Source organism: Sceloporus undulatus, chromosome 4 (assembly GCF_019175285.1).
Source record: "Sceloporus undulatus isolate JIND9_A2432 ecotype Alabama chromosome 4, SceUnd_v1.1, whole genome shotgun sequence".
Taxonomy (NCBI): domain Eukaryota; kingdom Metazoa; phylum Chordata; class Lepidosauria; order Squamata; family Phrynosomatidae; genus Sceloporus; species Sceloporus undulatus.
Genome location: NC_056525.1, coordinates 176,865,456 through 176,880,788, shown reverse-complemented (window position 1 = coordinate 176,880,788; position 15,333 = coordinate 176,865,456). Strand labels below are relative to the sequence as shown.

At 39.8% G+C, this 15,333-nt stretch overlaps 1 protein-coding gene across 5 annotated transcripts in view; it reads left to right on the top strand.

Moving 5' to 3' along the window:
• Positions 1-14,456, top strand: part of KIAA0319 (KIAA0319 ortholog) — a 45,345-nt gene extending 30,889 nt beyond the window's left edge. For 2 of the 5 annotated variants that reach the window (XM_042462576.1, XM_042462575.1), the window contains 10 exons: positions 843-975; positions 1,484-1,632; positions 4,485-4,636; positions 5,734-5,872; positions 10,318-10,477; positions 11,333-11,475; positions 11,566-11,688; positions 11,822-11,912; positions 13,524-13,615; positions 13,903-14,456. In XM_042462576.1, the coding sequence (XP_042318510.1) occupies positions 843-975; positions 1,484-1,632; positions 4,485-4,636; positions 5,734-5,872; positions 10,318-10,477; positions 11,333-11,475; positions 11,566-11,688; positions 11,822-11,912; positions 13,524-13,615; positions 13,903-14,081 (1,361 nt within the window). In that variant the 3' untranslated portion in view covers positions 14,082-14,456. Of the gene's footprint in view, positions 1-842; positions 976-1,483; positions 1,633-4,484; positions 4,637-5,733; positions 5,873-10,317; positions 10,478-11,332; positions 11,476-11,565; positions 11,689-11,821; positions 11,913-13,523; positions 13,616-13,902 lie in introns of those variants that run through there. The other 3 variants (XM_042462577.1, XM_042462578.1, XM_042462579.1) reach the window with 3 other exon arrangements.
• Positions 14,457-15,333: the final 877 nt, after the last annotated feature.

Sequence of the window (15,333 nt, the reverse complement as noted above, 5' to 3'; positions counted from 1 at the left end):
GTGGAGAAGACGCCAGTAATTATAAGGGGATAAAACAGCAACAATGGAGGATGGGTCTGGCATCTCTCCTTCTGCCTCAGACTGTGGGATTGCTTTAGTTCCTTATAAATCCCAAGGAACTCAGGCCCTATCTGCATGATCAGGGATCACATGATCGGAGATCACACACCCCATGCGCTTCTCCCATCTTTCTACCATGAGTAAAGTGTCACTGAACTGTCCCCACGAGCTTCTCTCATTGGTAAAGTGTCATGGAGCTGTCATTTGGTATTGACAGGAGTGATCCCTGATCGCGCAATTGGCCGAGTTTAAAGAAGGAAGAAGGATGGGAGAAGGATACTGTCCCTCCCATGTAATAATCTCCAAAGTGACAGCTGCCCATCTAGTTCAGGCAGGTTGAAGTAAATGTCCCCCAGAGAACCTGAGTGTACTGCTCATGGTCCTAGCCTGGGCGTCTAGGGGGGGAGGGATGTGAGGAGTTTTGCAGAGGTCTTTTGCTGCTATGAGAAGGTTAGCTAAATACTTAACTTTGGCTCTTCATATTATGTGAGGATACCTGGACTGTCTTTTTCTTGTGACCAAAAAAAGAGATGGGATCAAGTCTCATGTTGCTGGTGGTCCCTTTAGCAATGCTCAAGTTGCATTTGGAGCTGGGGAGGTTGCTTTATTGGACTACAGTTTCCAGAATCTCCCATTGGCTATGCTGATTGGGGAACTCTGGGCACTGTTGTCTAAAACAAGTCCAAATTCTGGTTAGATTTAATGCAAGAAAGAAGGGATAAGCATAATCTGTGACAGGCTAGAAAATACTTTAAAGATTTAATTTCTTGTTATTGTTACAGGGAAGAACAGCCCACCAAGAGCAGTGACTGGTCCAGATAAGGAGTTGACATTTCCTGTCCAAAGTGCTATTCTTGATGGAAGCATGAGCACAGATGACTTTGGCATTGTTTACTATCATTGGGAGAATATCAGGTATTTTGTAAGCTATGGGGAAACTTTACTGGGAATGTTCTCAAAGGCAGATGGAAACTCTGATGGCACCAACCAAACACATCCTACTGAAGGCGAAACCATATACTTCATTAAATGTAATTTCACAGTATCAGGATGTTTGTTCATCTCAGTGATGGGCTGCAAAAGTAACTTTGCTGAACTACAGCTCCCTAAATCCCCCAGTGAGTATCCAGGCTTTGTGAGGAGTTGTAATTCAAAGTATCTGATGGGAACTATGTTGGAGAAAGCTAGTTTTAACTTTAAGAACTACCAAGCTGGATTTGCATCATGCTTCATATTTATCATGGAGATAATTGGTGTTAAATCTCCCATTCAATACATGGGGGAAATTATCTTGATGCTTCAAATATAATGGTGCCATCACTATGGAATTTGCTTTAATTGCAAATAATATTATATCACTTTTTGGTTTTATTCCACATTGAATCTGGATTAAGAGCTATGTCTTGTTTTGTTTTTGCTGCAGTGGGCCAAGCTCTTTGCAAATGGAAAATGTTGACAGTGCCATAGCAACTGTCACAGGCCTGCGGGTTGGAACCTATTATTTCAGGCTGACAGTAAAAGATGGTCAAGGACTAAGCAGCAGTGCCACCCTTTCTGTGACTGTTAAGGAGGGTAAGACACTAGTTACCCTGTGTTATAAAGAAATTATTCTGAACAGCAGATAGTTTATAACAGTTCCACTTGTCTCTCTTCTGTGTTTGAACCATTCACAACCTCCCTATATACATAGCCTTTCGGTGTTTCTCTCTGCCAAAATCTTGTTTTCAATAATTTTTGTGTCTCCACCTACTCTTCCTCCATTTTGTTCTTCCATATAAAGGCTTCTGTGGGTCTTCTTAGATTCCCTTCATTCATTGTATTGATGTAAGGTAGCAGCATCCCTTTGTTGCAACAGTCTCCCTCAAGGAGTCATGTCTAGCTGGATTTCTGAACAGATTCTGGGGGGTGGTTAAGACTAACCTCTCTCTCTCTCTCTCTCTCTCTCTCTATCTATCTATCTCTATCTCTATCTATCTATCTATCTCTTTAAACATTTTTTGGTTTCTTATCAGTGGACAATTCTGGAGGATGCATGGACCAATTTTCTATCCTCGGTATGCACTATGGGATGTAGCAGTGTTAGAAACAATAAAATGACCCCTTCCAACAAAACTGGAATTAGCTGCAAGTCCAGTCCTGGTTTAGTTTTTCTGAGCACTGAAGGACAAAAAAGGGTGTGCTGGGAGTGGATAAAAATACCCCCCCACCCCCACATAGTTTTACTCAGTAGGGGCATTGCTGGTGTTCAGGAGCACAAAAACAGTGTTGACTGACTGCACTTTGCCTACTGCTGGGCTTGATGATATAGATGTGTTTTCATGTCTTATGCTATTCTATCTTTTGTTGTTTGTTTTTATATTTTTAAAAGCTTCTTATGTGCTGATTCTGGATGTTAAAAATATTAAATGCATACAGTGACATGCCTGTTCCATTCCATTCTCTCTCTCTCTCTCTCTCTCTCCATATTTGTTTTCCTCATCTTTTGTGTCTGGTATGTGCAGCTGTACTGCCTTCTGAGAGCCTAATTCAAGCTTCCTTTTTCATGTTATCCTCCTGAAACCAAGCTTTCCCCAACTTGCTGCCTTCCAGATATTTTGGACTATGATAACTCTGATCCAGAGCCAGCAAGGCTGATAAGAGTGTTGCTATTCAAAACGTCTGGGGGACACCAGGGGCCCATTCATATTACACTATTATAGTACCACTATTCCACTTTAACCACCAGGATTCCATCAGATGGAATCCCAGTGTTTGTAGTTTGGTGAGAACCTAGAGCTCACTGGCTGAGAGGTCTAAGTGCTCCTCTCTAAATTCCCAGTCCCAGGATTCCACAGTACAGAACCGCAACAGTTAAACTCTGGAGTGTGAGTGGGCCCCTGATGGGGAAAAGATATCCTAGAAAGAAATGTATACAGTGCTCATAATGCTCACTATCTTTCCTTGTTCTGTGACAGTGCTGCCTGCTGGAGATGTATTTATGTGTTGCAGTGGAATCCTAAGCCTATTTGCTAGAGGATAAACTCCATTGAACTCAGTGGAGTTTAACCTTCCTGTAAACGTATTTAAGATTGTACATCATAGATTTTGCTCCAATTTGTATGGATAAATAGTTGCTTTGACAAGCACCTTTCAGACTTTATTTCTAAATTGCATTTATATCCCACCTTTCATAGCAGAATCAAGGCAGAATCCATATGTGAGTCTCCCATCCATCATTGAGTCTCCTACCTAGGAAATGATCATATATCAGCTTCAGCTAGATGGCTGCATTGTGTATTCTCAGACCACGCTCTGGCTATGATTGTGGCTCCATACTTTAGAGCTCTTACTTTCATTTTATGCATACCGGTACAACCTCAGTAGTACATAAAAGGATTTGTGGTGGGGAGAACATCATGATTAATTTGCTTATCTTCTCTACCATTCCTTGGAGTTCTTTTAAGAAGGCAATAAAAGATTGCTATAATTAGCATTTCTTTTAGCCTTGTGTAGTCAACTGAATGGCTCTTGTGAATAGCTTTGGTGGTAATTAACTGATGGTTATTCTCTCTAGTTTCACCTGTGTTGCTGTCAGTCTGGCAAAGAAAATAATGCAATTGTCCTGTCAGACACTGATGTGTCTAGGCTTCAGTTTTCTGTGATATAACATAATTTAAAAACAACCACCACAAACCAAAAACTAGGATGCTACTGCATCCTTATTCTTCTCTATGCCAAAGGTTTTTGGTGACCTCTGGAACACCTACCAGAAGGAAAAGAAATCCCAAGGGGGAAAAAAGAGTAAATTTGAGAGAACCACACCTCCAGGAACACTACATTCCTTTAAACTTATATTTGGGTCCCCACACTTTTTAAAAAAGAATCAGAAAATCTTGTTTTTTGTGTCTCTCTGTGCTTTAAAAATTCCTAAGTTTTGTTTAAAAAGATGAACGTGTTTTTCCAGTTATTTCTTGTTACATTTGGAGGGGAATGAAATGAGAATGGAATAAAGAAGGGATACTAAAACCCCTGAATAGGAGCACTCGTATTCATTGTAAACATTCTTTAAAGATTTTAATAAAGTTTTTAAATTAAGAAACCAGCATGCAGAAGGCCACAAATTCAGTTTGTAGCATCTCCAGTTGCATGGTTGGGTAGCAAGTGCTGGGAAACCTTGGAAAGCCATTACTGGCCAAAGTAGATAATACTTGGCCAGATGGACTCATGTTTCAAGTTAATATAATGTAACTTCTGTCCAACACATATGAGCAAGTAACTAAAATTTTGATTATAATACTATAATTTTGATTATAATCCCATAAACCAACAACAACATTGTAAGCATTATCTCCATTTAAGCAAAACATATCAAATAATTTATCCTTGATAATCCAGTTCTTCTTAAAGCACAAATGTTTCCTCTCTTGTGCTCTTTTATTGTTCAGAAAGAAACCACCCACCCCAGGCTCATGCAGGGGGCAAACATGTACTTGTTCTTCCCAATAACTCAATAGCTTTGGATGGTTCACAATCTACTGATGACCAAAGAATTGTGTCTTATCTTTGGATTCGGGACGGCCAGAGCCCAGCAGCTGGAGTAAGTATTTTAATAGCTTCACTAAAAACTAGAATTATTAAATACATTCCTGTCAAGATACCTTTATATTTGCACTTTTGCCATATAATTGAAGGAAATAGGGTCCACTGGCAAGAACATTTGCCTTGGTGTGAATTTGCCTCAGGGCCAGCCCAAGGAATTTTTTAGATTGAAGAAAAGGACAAGATAGTGTCCAGTCCCACCCCGTTACATCAGAACCTAAGAACCAGACCAAAAGCCTCTTTAATCCAATGTTCTGTACGTCCATTAGCCAACTAGTTGCCCATGGAAAGCTCACAAGCAGGACAGGAGCACAATTACAGCTTCCAGCTCACACTCTCTGCAGGCAAACTGATATATAGCGGGATACTGAAGATGGCCTATGGTTGTCATGATCATTGATGGCTCTGTTCATTTACCTCCTGAATATAGGAGCTGACTGGACTAGTAGTTGAATCTGGTGGCAGGACAGCATTGTACATTATACTTGAAAGTAGCAAGCTAGTTTCTGGGACATCGCCTTCACACTGCTCTGTATCCCCAACCACAGCATAAAGTGTAGCCAATGAACTACATATTATCCCCTGAAGCCCACTTTTGTGCTCCCCAGGGACCACTCCTGTTTTAAAAAAGATCAAGATGATTTTCTAGGTAATTTTCTGTTAGAAAATTGTGCCACCACCCTCCAGCTTGCAAACATGCTGGTTACCTTTTCTCCAGAACTCCCAACCCTACTCAAAACCTCATCCCATCCCCCATGGTTAGACCAAAAATGGTGATTAGACGTGATGCAGCATTGCCTTGCTGTGCAACTGGATAAATGGACATTATGTGGGGGCAAAATTTGCCCTTCATCCTGTACAGTTCCTCTCTGTGTCTCTTAGTGGGTAATCCTGGAAAAGTCCACCTGAATTTCAGTTACCCAGTCTTAAAACACTAATAAATGAATGTGATGAATGGGTCTGAGGACAGACTCGTCACCTACATTCTGTGCTAAGAGAATTTTGTTACTTACAAATTACTTCCCTCTGTTCAAAATTAATCTGAAGCAATATTTCCAGTGCTGGTTTTTTAAAAACTGGTCTTAACTTTTGCAGGATGTGATACATGGTTCAGACCACGATGCTATATTGCAGCTAACTAATCTTGTAGAAGGGAGCTATACTTTTCACTTGAAAGTCACAGATGATAAAGGCGATTCAGACATCGACACAGCTGTGGTGGAAGTGCGGCCTGGTATGATCATTTGAGAACATTTTATAGAATGTCCTGTGCTCTGTCCCCCTCCCAAATCCTTCCACTTAAGGAAGTAGCCTGGCTGGGAAGAAGCTGTGAGGGAGACCGATCTCCTTCCCTGCCTTTTCCCAGCTGGGCTATCCCCTGTGGAGGCAAGCCAGCTTGGAAGAGGCTCAGGGATGAAGGCCAGCCCTTCCTCCTACTGTATTGACCCATGTATTAGTCGACCCAGGCTTTGGGGTCAATTTTTTTAACCTAAGTTTTTTTTACTTATACACAAGTATATATGTAGATGGAATAAGCATCTTTCAAACCTCTCCACCTCTTCAACTGAAGATTTCCTCCTCTTGCTGCCTTTGTTGTTATGCTTTTTAATGCTTTCTTGGTTGTGGTGGTCTCCCTAATCCTTACTGTCGTGATTTGAAGAAAATAGAATGCATGATATATTAGTACATCAAGTCCCGTCCCTCCAGCCCATCCTCCATGGTCAACTTCATGTTTCTGACTGGAGCAAAAATAGTGTGTGTGTGTGTGTGGGGGGGGTTACCCCTCAACTCCTCATGCACCACATCCCCAACCAAATGCACCAAACTGAGGACCAAAACACATTGCAGAAATAATCCAGTTTGACACCACTTTAACAACTGCCCTGGTTCAATGCTAGGGAATTCTAGGAACTGTAGTTTTGTGAGACATTTAGCTGCCTCTGTCAGAGAGCTCTGGTGCCACAATAAACTACAATTCCCAAGACTCCCTAGCATTCAGCCAGGACAGTTAAAGCTTTCTCAAACTGGATTATTTCTGCAGTGTATTCTGGACCTGAGTGAATTTATTTTCCCTTGTTTCTCCATAATGGTGACCATTTGGAATGACAAATGGAAGAAAAATAATGTATTTGATGCGTGTGAGGGGTGAGGGGCTCTGAGAGGGCTTGGTGAGGTAGCTTTTTATATATATATTTGTGTAGATTCAGAGGCTTTGGATGTACTTTTTAGGGGTGACTTTTGCCAGATTAAATTTGGGGTAGTTCCAGGGATCTTGAGAGGGCTGGTGAGGGGCTTCAGGAACCATAAAAGTGATATGCAGGGGCGACTTGTAGCCCATGGGCTACTTTCCCCATTCCTGCTTCAGGGAATGGTGGTATTTTTAGTAAAAAACAAAACTCCACTCCAACAACCTATTTTTAAAAGTAAAATAAATACAGTTTCATAAGATAAGGGACTTGATGAAGATGTGTGGCCATCTCAAATTCTGTAGGGGCCAGTGTAGCCTCTAGCCCCTAGCAGTTGTTCATACCTGCTATAAAAGGAGGGTGGCTGATATAACCATGGTGGACTACAGAAGCATGTAGGTGGATCCTGGCTGTTTCTGAAATCCCTACTGTCACCTATTGTTGGTATAACAATATGACACTTAACATGTACATTTTAAAAATCAAAGCAAATGTGTATATGGAGTATGTATGCACCCTGTTTTAGAAGAGAATTATACTTTTGGAAGCCTCATGTAAAGCATTCATGTCATCTTGGTACACATAGTTGCAATATTAAGAATAATGTGGTATAGCTGGACCTTTTTTAGGGGGTGCTTCCAGTCAAAACTTTTACTGTGCAATTAAGCTGCTTCTTTCTAATAATTTTACAGGAGGTTCAGATAAAGTTATCTTGAATTAGAACACCATACTAAAACCTTTTCCAGCCAACACCTCTTCTATATAGAAAAAATTAAAAATTCTGTTTGCCGGAGGGGGGACCCAGAGTAGCTGTGCAATGCCTTTTGTAAGAGCCTTCTCTCAGGAAGAACCCTTTGTGTGAGAAACAATGGCCCGGTACAGAGCGCCCAAAAAGGGTGGTCTCTTGGCATCTGGTTTTGCTCTGTGGAGAAGCTGCGACCTCCAGACTGTGGGACTTTCCCGCGGCGCAAAAAGAACCTGCAAAAAGCGGGTTCTTCTTGTGGTGCCATTATGATGCCGCAGTGCCAACTCACGACGTCATAAAGGCTAAGCGTCTGTCACGTCAAAATGGCAGCGCCCATCTGTACAGGGCACCGCCATTTTGACGTACAGAATATGTGCTAGGGTTGAGGAGCGTCTGTAAGCGACGGCCCGAGGCAATCCTAGCACGTCAAGATGTGTCATGAGGCCTGTCTGTACCAGGCCAATGTGACTATTTTAAAGCTGCTTCTCAATTTTTTTTTATTCTTGCATTCTTGCATCTTATTCTCTTTAAGCAGTAAAAATGAACAAAAAGACTAATTCCAGGCCACATCCTCTTCCCTATTTTCTGGCTAAATGAAAAAGTTCTTTTGGTTAGCTGTTTTTCACATCTGTTCCAGTTTTTTGAACTGTAAGCCAAATCTGATCAGCACTGGGGTGCCCAACTCTCCTACCCTGTGCAGACTCCCATGTGGCTGGCATAAGTAGCACACTGCTGTGTAATCATCAATCTCTGGCATACTAAAACTGCACATATAGAAACCAGAAATAAAATTAAAGGTAATACCAGCCTGCTGAAACAGCTAATACGGATTTTTTTTTGGGGGGGGGGGGGAGAAAAAAACTGGGCTCAGACTTACAGGAACACTATAACTGACTATTCTTTTGTGTTCCTGTACTTCTGTAGTTTATGTTATTGATCACTCTCCAGAACAGAACAGTGATTAAGACTGACCCTTTGATTTGCTTATGTTGTATTTTCATGCTTTCTTTTTTGCTCCAGTTCCTTTCTTCTCTCTTACTTTTTGCCACTTAGATTTGCTACTAAAAAGGCAAGCTAATCATTTCAAGTACCTTTGGTACTTAGTCCATTTGGAGCTGGCACTGGCATGGATAGGGTGGTACTTTGAAGAGGAGCATTTGAGAAGTTCTTGTTAGCTGCCATCAAGTTGACTTTGACATACATGACCCTATGAATGAGAGACCTCCAAGCCACCCTAACCAGGGTGACTCAGGGCCATGGCTTCTTTGGTTGAGTCTATCCACCTGGACTGGGTTTCCTCTTTTCCTACTGCCTTCTACTTTACCAAGCATTATTGTCTTTTCTAGTGAATCTTGTCTCCTCATTATATAGCCAAAGTACAACAGTCTCAGTTTAGCCATCTTGGCTTCTAGACAAAGGTATGGCTTGATTTGCTCTAGGACCCATTTATTTGTCTTTTTAGCAGACACAGTATCCATAGAACTTTCTCCAGCACTACATTTCAAATTAACTTTCTCCTATCAACTTCCTTTACTGCCCAGCTTTCACTACCATGCATAGAAATGGGAATACAATAGCATGGACATTCCTAACTTGAAGCATCTCTATTGGCTTGCCATCTGTTCTTGTTGATTTGTCTCAGGTGCTCTTAAGTACACCATCTTCATCACTTTCTAAAATTTGAGGTTCTTCCTTGAATGAATTTGTCATCTTCTCATCTCTTCTTTAATTATTTGGTGTATTGTCTCCATCATCTTTTTCTTTCTGCTCGGTCATATAATGTGTTCTTCTGCTGGTCTTAGAGCATTCCCACTCTTGGTTTAAATTCCCCATTGATTTCTCTGATCTTGTGGAAAAGGTCTCTTGTTCTTTTTGTTGCCATCTTCTATTTGTCTCACTGACTATTATAGTAGTTCTCCTTGTCCTTATGCACAAGTCACTGAACAGTTGCATTCAGGGTTCTGACTTTATTTCTCTCAGCTTTTACTTTTGCTTCTCATCTGTCTTTAAATGCTTTCAACGTTTCAACTATTATCCATTGAAGCCTTTCTTTCTTTTTGGCTGCAGATAGGGTCTTTTTGCACTCCTCCCTGATGAATTTAAGAGGAGCCTAATTTTATTTCAAATAATGTTTATATATATCAGGGATGGGCAAAGTATGATGAATGAAGGGTAGTGCACTTGTACCATGACAAAACATTTGCCATATTGTACTGCAAGTTCTATTAGCGTTAGCTAGCATTAACTCCCAATGGCAAGAAGAATTGGGAGCTTCAGTCTAGAAGACCACTCTTTATACTAAGGACCTAAATGTTGGCCTTTATGTAGCATGGCTTTGCTTGGGCACAAAATGTCAAGATGATCAGGTATACCTGGAAGACTGCAAAATTACAGAAAATCTTGTGTGTGTGTGACATCTAATGGGGCAACATCTTTCCCCAAAATGTTGCAGTGAGCATGCTTTAGTAGGCACAGAATACTGACTGACTGTTGAGTGTACGTGAGAGAGCAAAGCAAAAACACAGAGGTTGTTAGGACAATGGGGAATAAAATGGAGCATTTGGGAACCCAATCAAGGCCCCACAGTATTGCAAGTTGCATAGGAAAATATCCATTTCAAATTCCATTTTTGCATACTATCAACTATGGGATTCATAGTAAATACTAAGTTAGAAGGGTGGTTTACTTCTACCAAGACAAAACAATTGCCATGTTCTGATAGTGTGTGATTTTCTTTTTCTTTCACAGACCCTAAGAAAAATGGCCTTGTGGAACTGATTTTGGATGTTGGTGTGGGACAGCTGACAAAACAACAGAAAGACACTCTTGTGCGACAACTAGCAGTGCTCCTGAATGTTCTAGATTCAGATATTAAACTTCAGAAGATACAGGCTTACTCTGATATTAGGTACATAGAAATACCAATAGCAGAATATGATTCAAATCAGTACAAACTAGAAAATATCCTGATAAGTACTGTAGGCAGAGAGATATCTGCAAGCATGCACTGCACCATTTTGAAAGGAATGCAAACCTATGAACACACCCATGTATGTAATCCCCATTAAACTAAATAGGACTGACTTCAATGAGTTCATTTGTACAGAATTGCACTAACATGGGGGTGGGAATTCTGTGGCCACCTGTTGTTTGGCTCCTGACAATTAGAAAGAAAATGGGGAATTGTGCCTTGAGAAATCTCTAGGGGGTAACTTTCTTAGGTAACACAAGGTTTGCATGTGTCTGTTCTTATTTTACTCCAAAATCATTTAAAACAAAAATGGAAATGCCATCTCTGGTGATTGAGAATGGTTGAGAAATGGGGTAGCCCCAGTCTCTATAACTGGATGCTCTGAAACTGGTGATTCTTAAGACTTTCCCTGACTTATGAGCAACCTAAGACTAGAGCTGATTTCTGCACTTCTAGTGAAGACACTGCTGATACACATAATGCTTAAAGTAAAGATCAGAAACAATCCTGTCCTGGTGTAAAACACTTTTAAAGTAAAATTTAGGTCTGTGGAACTGCGGTTTATAAATTGTACTTTGCTTCTTCTGTTTTATGGGGCAAGGACTCGGCAGTTTTGTACGGAAATAACTATATATTGAGAATGAGATACCATTCTAATTATGAGAATTGTACAACATATTTGATTGCCAAATCAAAAGATCTGATTGCAAAGAAGTAGTTCTTGTAATCAAAAGGTTAACACATTTTAGGTACTGTAAATGAAGGTCTTTAATATATGCATCCTCTCTTCAGCACAGCTGTTGTGTTCTATGTTGAGACTGGGCATCCTTTCAGAGTGATAAAGGCTTCAGATGTTGCCCAGATGCTACGTTTGCAACTCTTGAAGGAAAAACCTGAGTTCCTACTTTTCAAAGTCCTTCGCATTGACACGGCTGGTATGCATTTGTGTGATAGACTAGAACCCCACTGTTTGAATGTCAAAGCCCACTGCAATATTTATAATTTCAGTTGTTTTGCCCTTACAGCTTGCCTGTTAAAATGCTCCGGACATGGGCACTGTGACCCCATCACCAAGCGATGTATTTGCTATCAACTGTGGATGGAAAATTTGATACAACGGTACTTAGACAACGGAGAGAGTAATTGTGGTGAGTTGGGGACGTGGATCCAGGGTTCCAGGAATGGATGCTGAGTAGAGTAGATCTGGAAAAGTGACTAAAGTGTGGAGATGTTTTAATGGCCTTTTCCACTGACTTTAATTGTTCTGCTTTTATCTTCTAGAATGGAGTATACTTTATGTAACAGTATCTGCTTTTGTTTTGATTGTGCTGATGGTGGGATTAGGCTGGCTGTCCATATGCTGTTGCAAAAGGTATGTAGTTTTAATGATTCATGATACCAACACACACTGCTTCTACACTCAAAATCATAATTAAAGTTTAGAACCCTTATTCTGTAATGCCTGTTATAAGCATGTGCAGAGCTTGATGTCTCTAAATTTCCAATTGTGTGAGTAGGATAGGGTTACAGGCCTGCAGCCTGGATATGCTCCTGCATTTGATCCTGAACCTGGAAACTTTTCAGCAGTGGCCAGGAATGAATTTGTAGAGTTAAGGTTTGTGTGCCAGCTGTATTCATACCTTGAGACAACAGTTCTGGCCATGGTGACATAAGGCTTAGTTACATCCTGGTTTCATTACTATTGCATGTTATATGTGAGGCTAACTTTGAAGAATGTTCAGAAACGTCAGCTGGTCCAAAGAGCTACAGCAGATTGCTATCTACTGCAAAATAAAGGGACAACAATCCCATTAGCATCCAGTTCATTTCTGAATACAATGGAAAGTGTTACTTTTTACCTACAAAGCCATATATAGCTCAGGTGTAGGTTATTGGAGGAACCATACTTCCCTTACAAACCTGCTCATGTTTTGAGATCTCTTGGGGAGGCCTTCCCTCCCTCCCTCCCTTTCTTCCTTTATATATATCCAACCTTTCTCCTGATATAGGGACTCAAAGTGGCTAACAACACATTTTAAAACAATGCAAATTAAAAACATTAGAAATATTAAAAAGTATAAATATAAAGTTTAACAAACAAATTTAAAAGTTAAAAAAACATTAAACTTTTAAAATGTTAAAATTATATTAAAAACTCTGTAAAAACCTTAAAATCTGAGCACTCAATCCATGTCAGTTTGAAAAAGCCTGATGGGACAAAAATATTTTTACCTGCCACTGAAGGGAGAATAGGGATGGGGCCATCCTGGCCTCTCCAGGGAAGGAGTTCCAAAGACTGGGAGCAGCCACTAGAAGGCCCTCTCTGTTGTTTCCACATGGGGGACTGAGATAGTGATACCTTTCTGGTAGTTCAGTGTACACAAGCTTTGTTTCATGCACAAAATTATTAAAAATATTATGTATAAAATTACCTTCAGGTTAGGTATATAAAGTGTTTATGAAATATAAATGAATATTGTGTTTAGTCTTGAGTCTCATTATGTATATTTAATTTATATATAATTTAAATATATCTCATTATGTATATTTAAAATTTCTGGCAAGTGGTTAATTAGTACCTGGCCAATCTAAAATGGTATCCTTTTTTAAAATGAACATTCATCTATATTTGTAACTACAATACCTATAATGCAATGGTGTATAACAGAGCTTCACATGATGTTTTTTTTTGCACATGGCCATCTACATTCAGAACCATACCAGTACAGTTGTTTTCATTCTGGATATTTATAAAATGGATTCTCTTGTGGCTTTCCACTCAAACGTTATATTATGAGTGGTCACATCTGTGGCTGGCTCCATTTTTAAAGTGGGGGCATGGGCATAACTGTATGTACTAGCCTCAAAGGAGATGGTGTATTTTCTTGTTGTTAAGGTAACAATATTTTGAGTGAAAAAAAGGGTGTTTGGTTTGTTAAGTAATCATAGGGAATTAATTTTCTTCATCTCACTTTATCTTTAGTAGAAAAAGAACCAAAATAAGAAAGAAAACAAAATATACAATTTTGGATAATATAGATGACCAGGAGAGAATGGAACTCAGGCCCAAATATGGTATGATTCTTTTCTTTACCTTTAGTATGCCTTCTGTTTGTTGTTTCTTTGTTTGTTTTTAAAAGCTATTTAAATCACATAATCCCAAAGAACACTGCAAAAGAGTTGTTTCCCTTTGAAAAGAGGAATAGGACTCTGTTGTGCAGAGGCCTTGGGCATCTGGGTATATATTTATGGCAGACCGAGGCATAAAGTGGTTTCCTGAACTCAGTATTATGAATAAGGATTGTTTAAATGAAATATTAAATAGATATGCAAAGAACCCTGTACTTCTCACTGTCCCAAAGGTATAAAACACAGAAGTACAGAACACAATTCCAGCCTGATGGTGTCAGAGTCTGAGTTTGACAGTGACCAGGACACCATCTTCAGCAGAGAGAAGATTGAAAGAGAGAACTCACGGAACAGCATGAATGGCTCTATTAAAAATGGTGTCTCCTTCAGCTACAGTTCGAAGGACAGATAAATCAGCTGCAGTGAAAGGACAGGCTGGTCCTCCCTCTCTTTTTCTAAAGCTGTACAAGTGGCAGATGGAATGGTGAGCGCTCAGAATAGCAGGAGGGAAACAGATACAATGGATTGTTCTTTCAATAAATATCTCGTCATCTGGGAACGGTGGAGTGCCTAAATTACTGGAGGTGGTGTTCCTGTAATATTACATGGACATTTAAAAGTTACTACTCAAAGCCAAGTTAAGACTGTTACAATAAGAGGACTTCATATAAAAGCTTCCTTATATTGTTGTCTCCTATATAAAACAGTGGCTGTGCACCTATCAGACATCACTAATGTCAGTATGCAAATTTACCTTAATTATTAAAAGCAATGTGTGGCTACATTACTTACATTTGAGCATAGAACGTGTGTGTGTGTGTGTGAGAGAGAGAGGGGGGGAGGAGTGTTTGTGATACAATACTCCTGCTCCTAAATTTCGCTTTGTTAAGGCAGTGTATTTCAAATAATTCTGTAAATGGTTCCAGGGCAAGGTCTCAAAGGTATATGATACAACAGCATGGCTGAAATAAGGAAGACAGTTCATGTTTGGAAAGTTGGCCAATCTACTGCACCATTCAAAACTCTCTTTGCTTATGCTACCCTGGATAGGCAGGTATTTGTCTTTCTATTTTCCCTTGTAGCAAACTTCTATGTGAGCCCTAAACTGGCATGCACAAATGGCCCAATCCAGGGAAAGACTGTCTTGGATCTGCCAGTGCCCACCTTCCTCAATTTTTCTTCATATGCTTTGTTCTCCATATTGCTTTTTCTTGTTGTCCTCCTTTGAACCAGCTCCAACTTTTCTGTATTCTTCTTAAAATGAGGACCCAGAACTGAAAGCAATACTGCATATGAGGCATAACCACCTCAGAATATAGTGGTACTATTGCAAAACTATGCTATTAATGCAGGCTAAAATAGCATTTGCCTGCTTCACAAGTAAATGGAGTAAATATAAACATTACATGTGGTTGCCTTTACTCTTGTGGTTTTGGTTTTCCCCCAAGAAGATCCACTGTAGGGAAGTGGATCTTATGGCCACATAAGAAAAGAAGGAAATTTAAGAATATATAATATATATATATTACAAAGTTTACAGGTAGATTGAGCTTCATTTTTATCTACCTTTTCCCCCTTGTGACTGAAAATAGTTTAAATGAGTGCATACCAAATATTCACCAGTGTTGCAGGAATTTTCTTTTTGTGGAAATTCCTACCTGTAG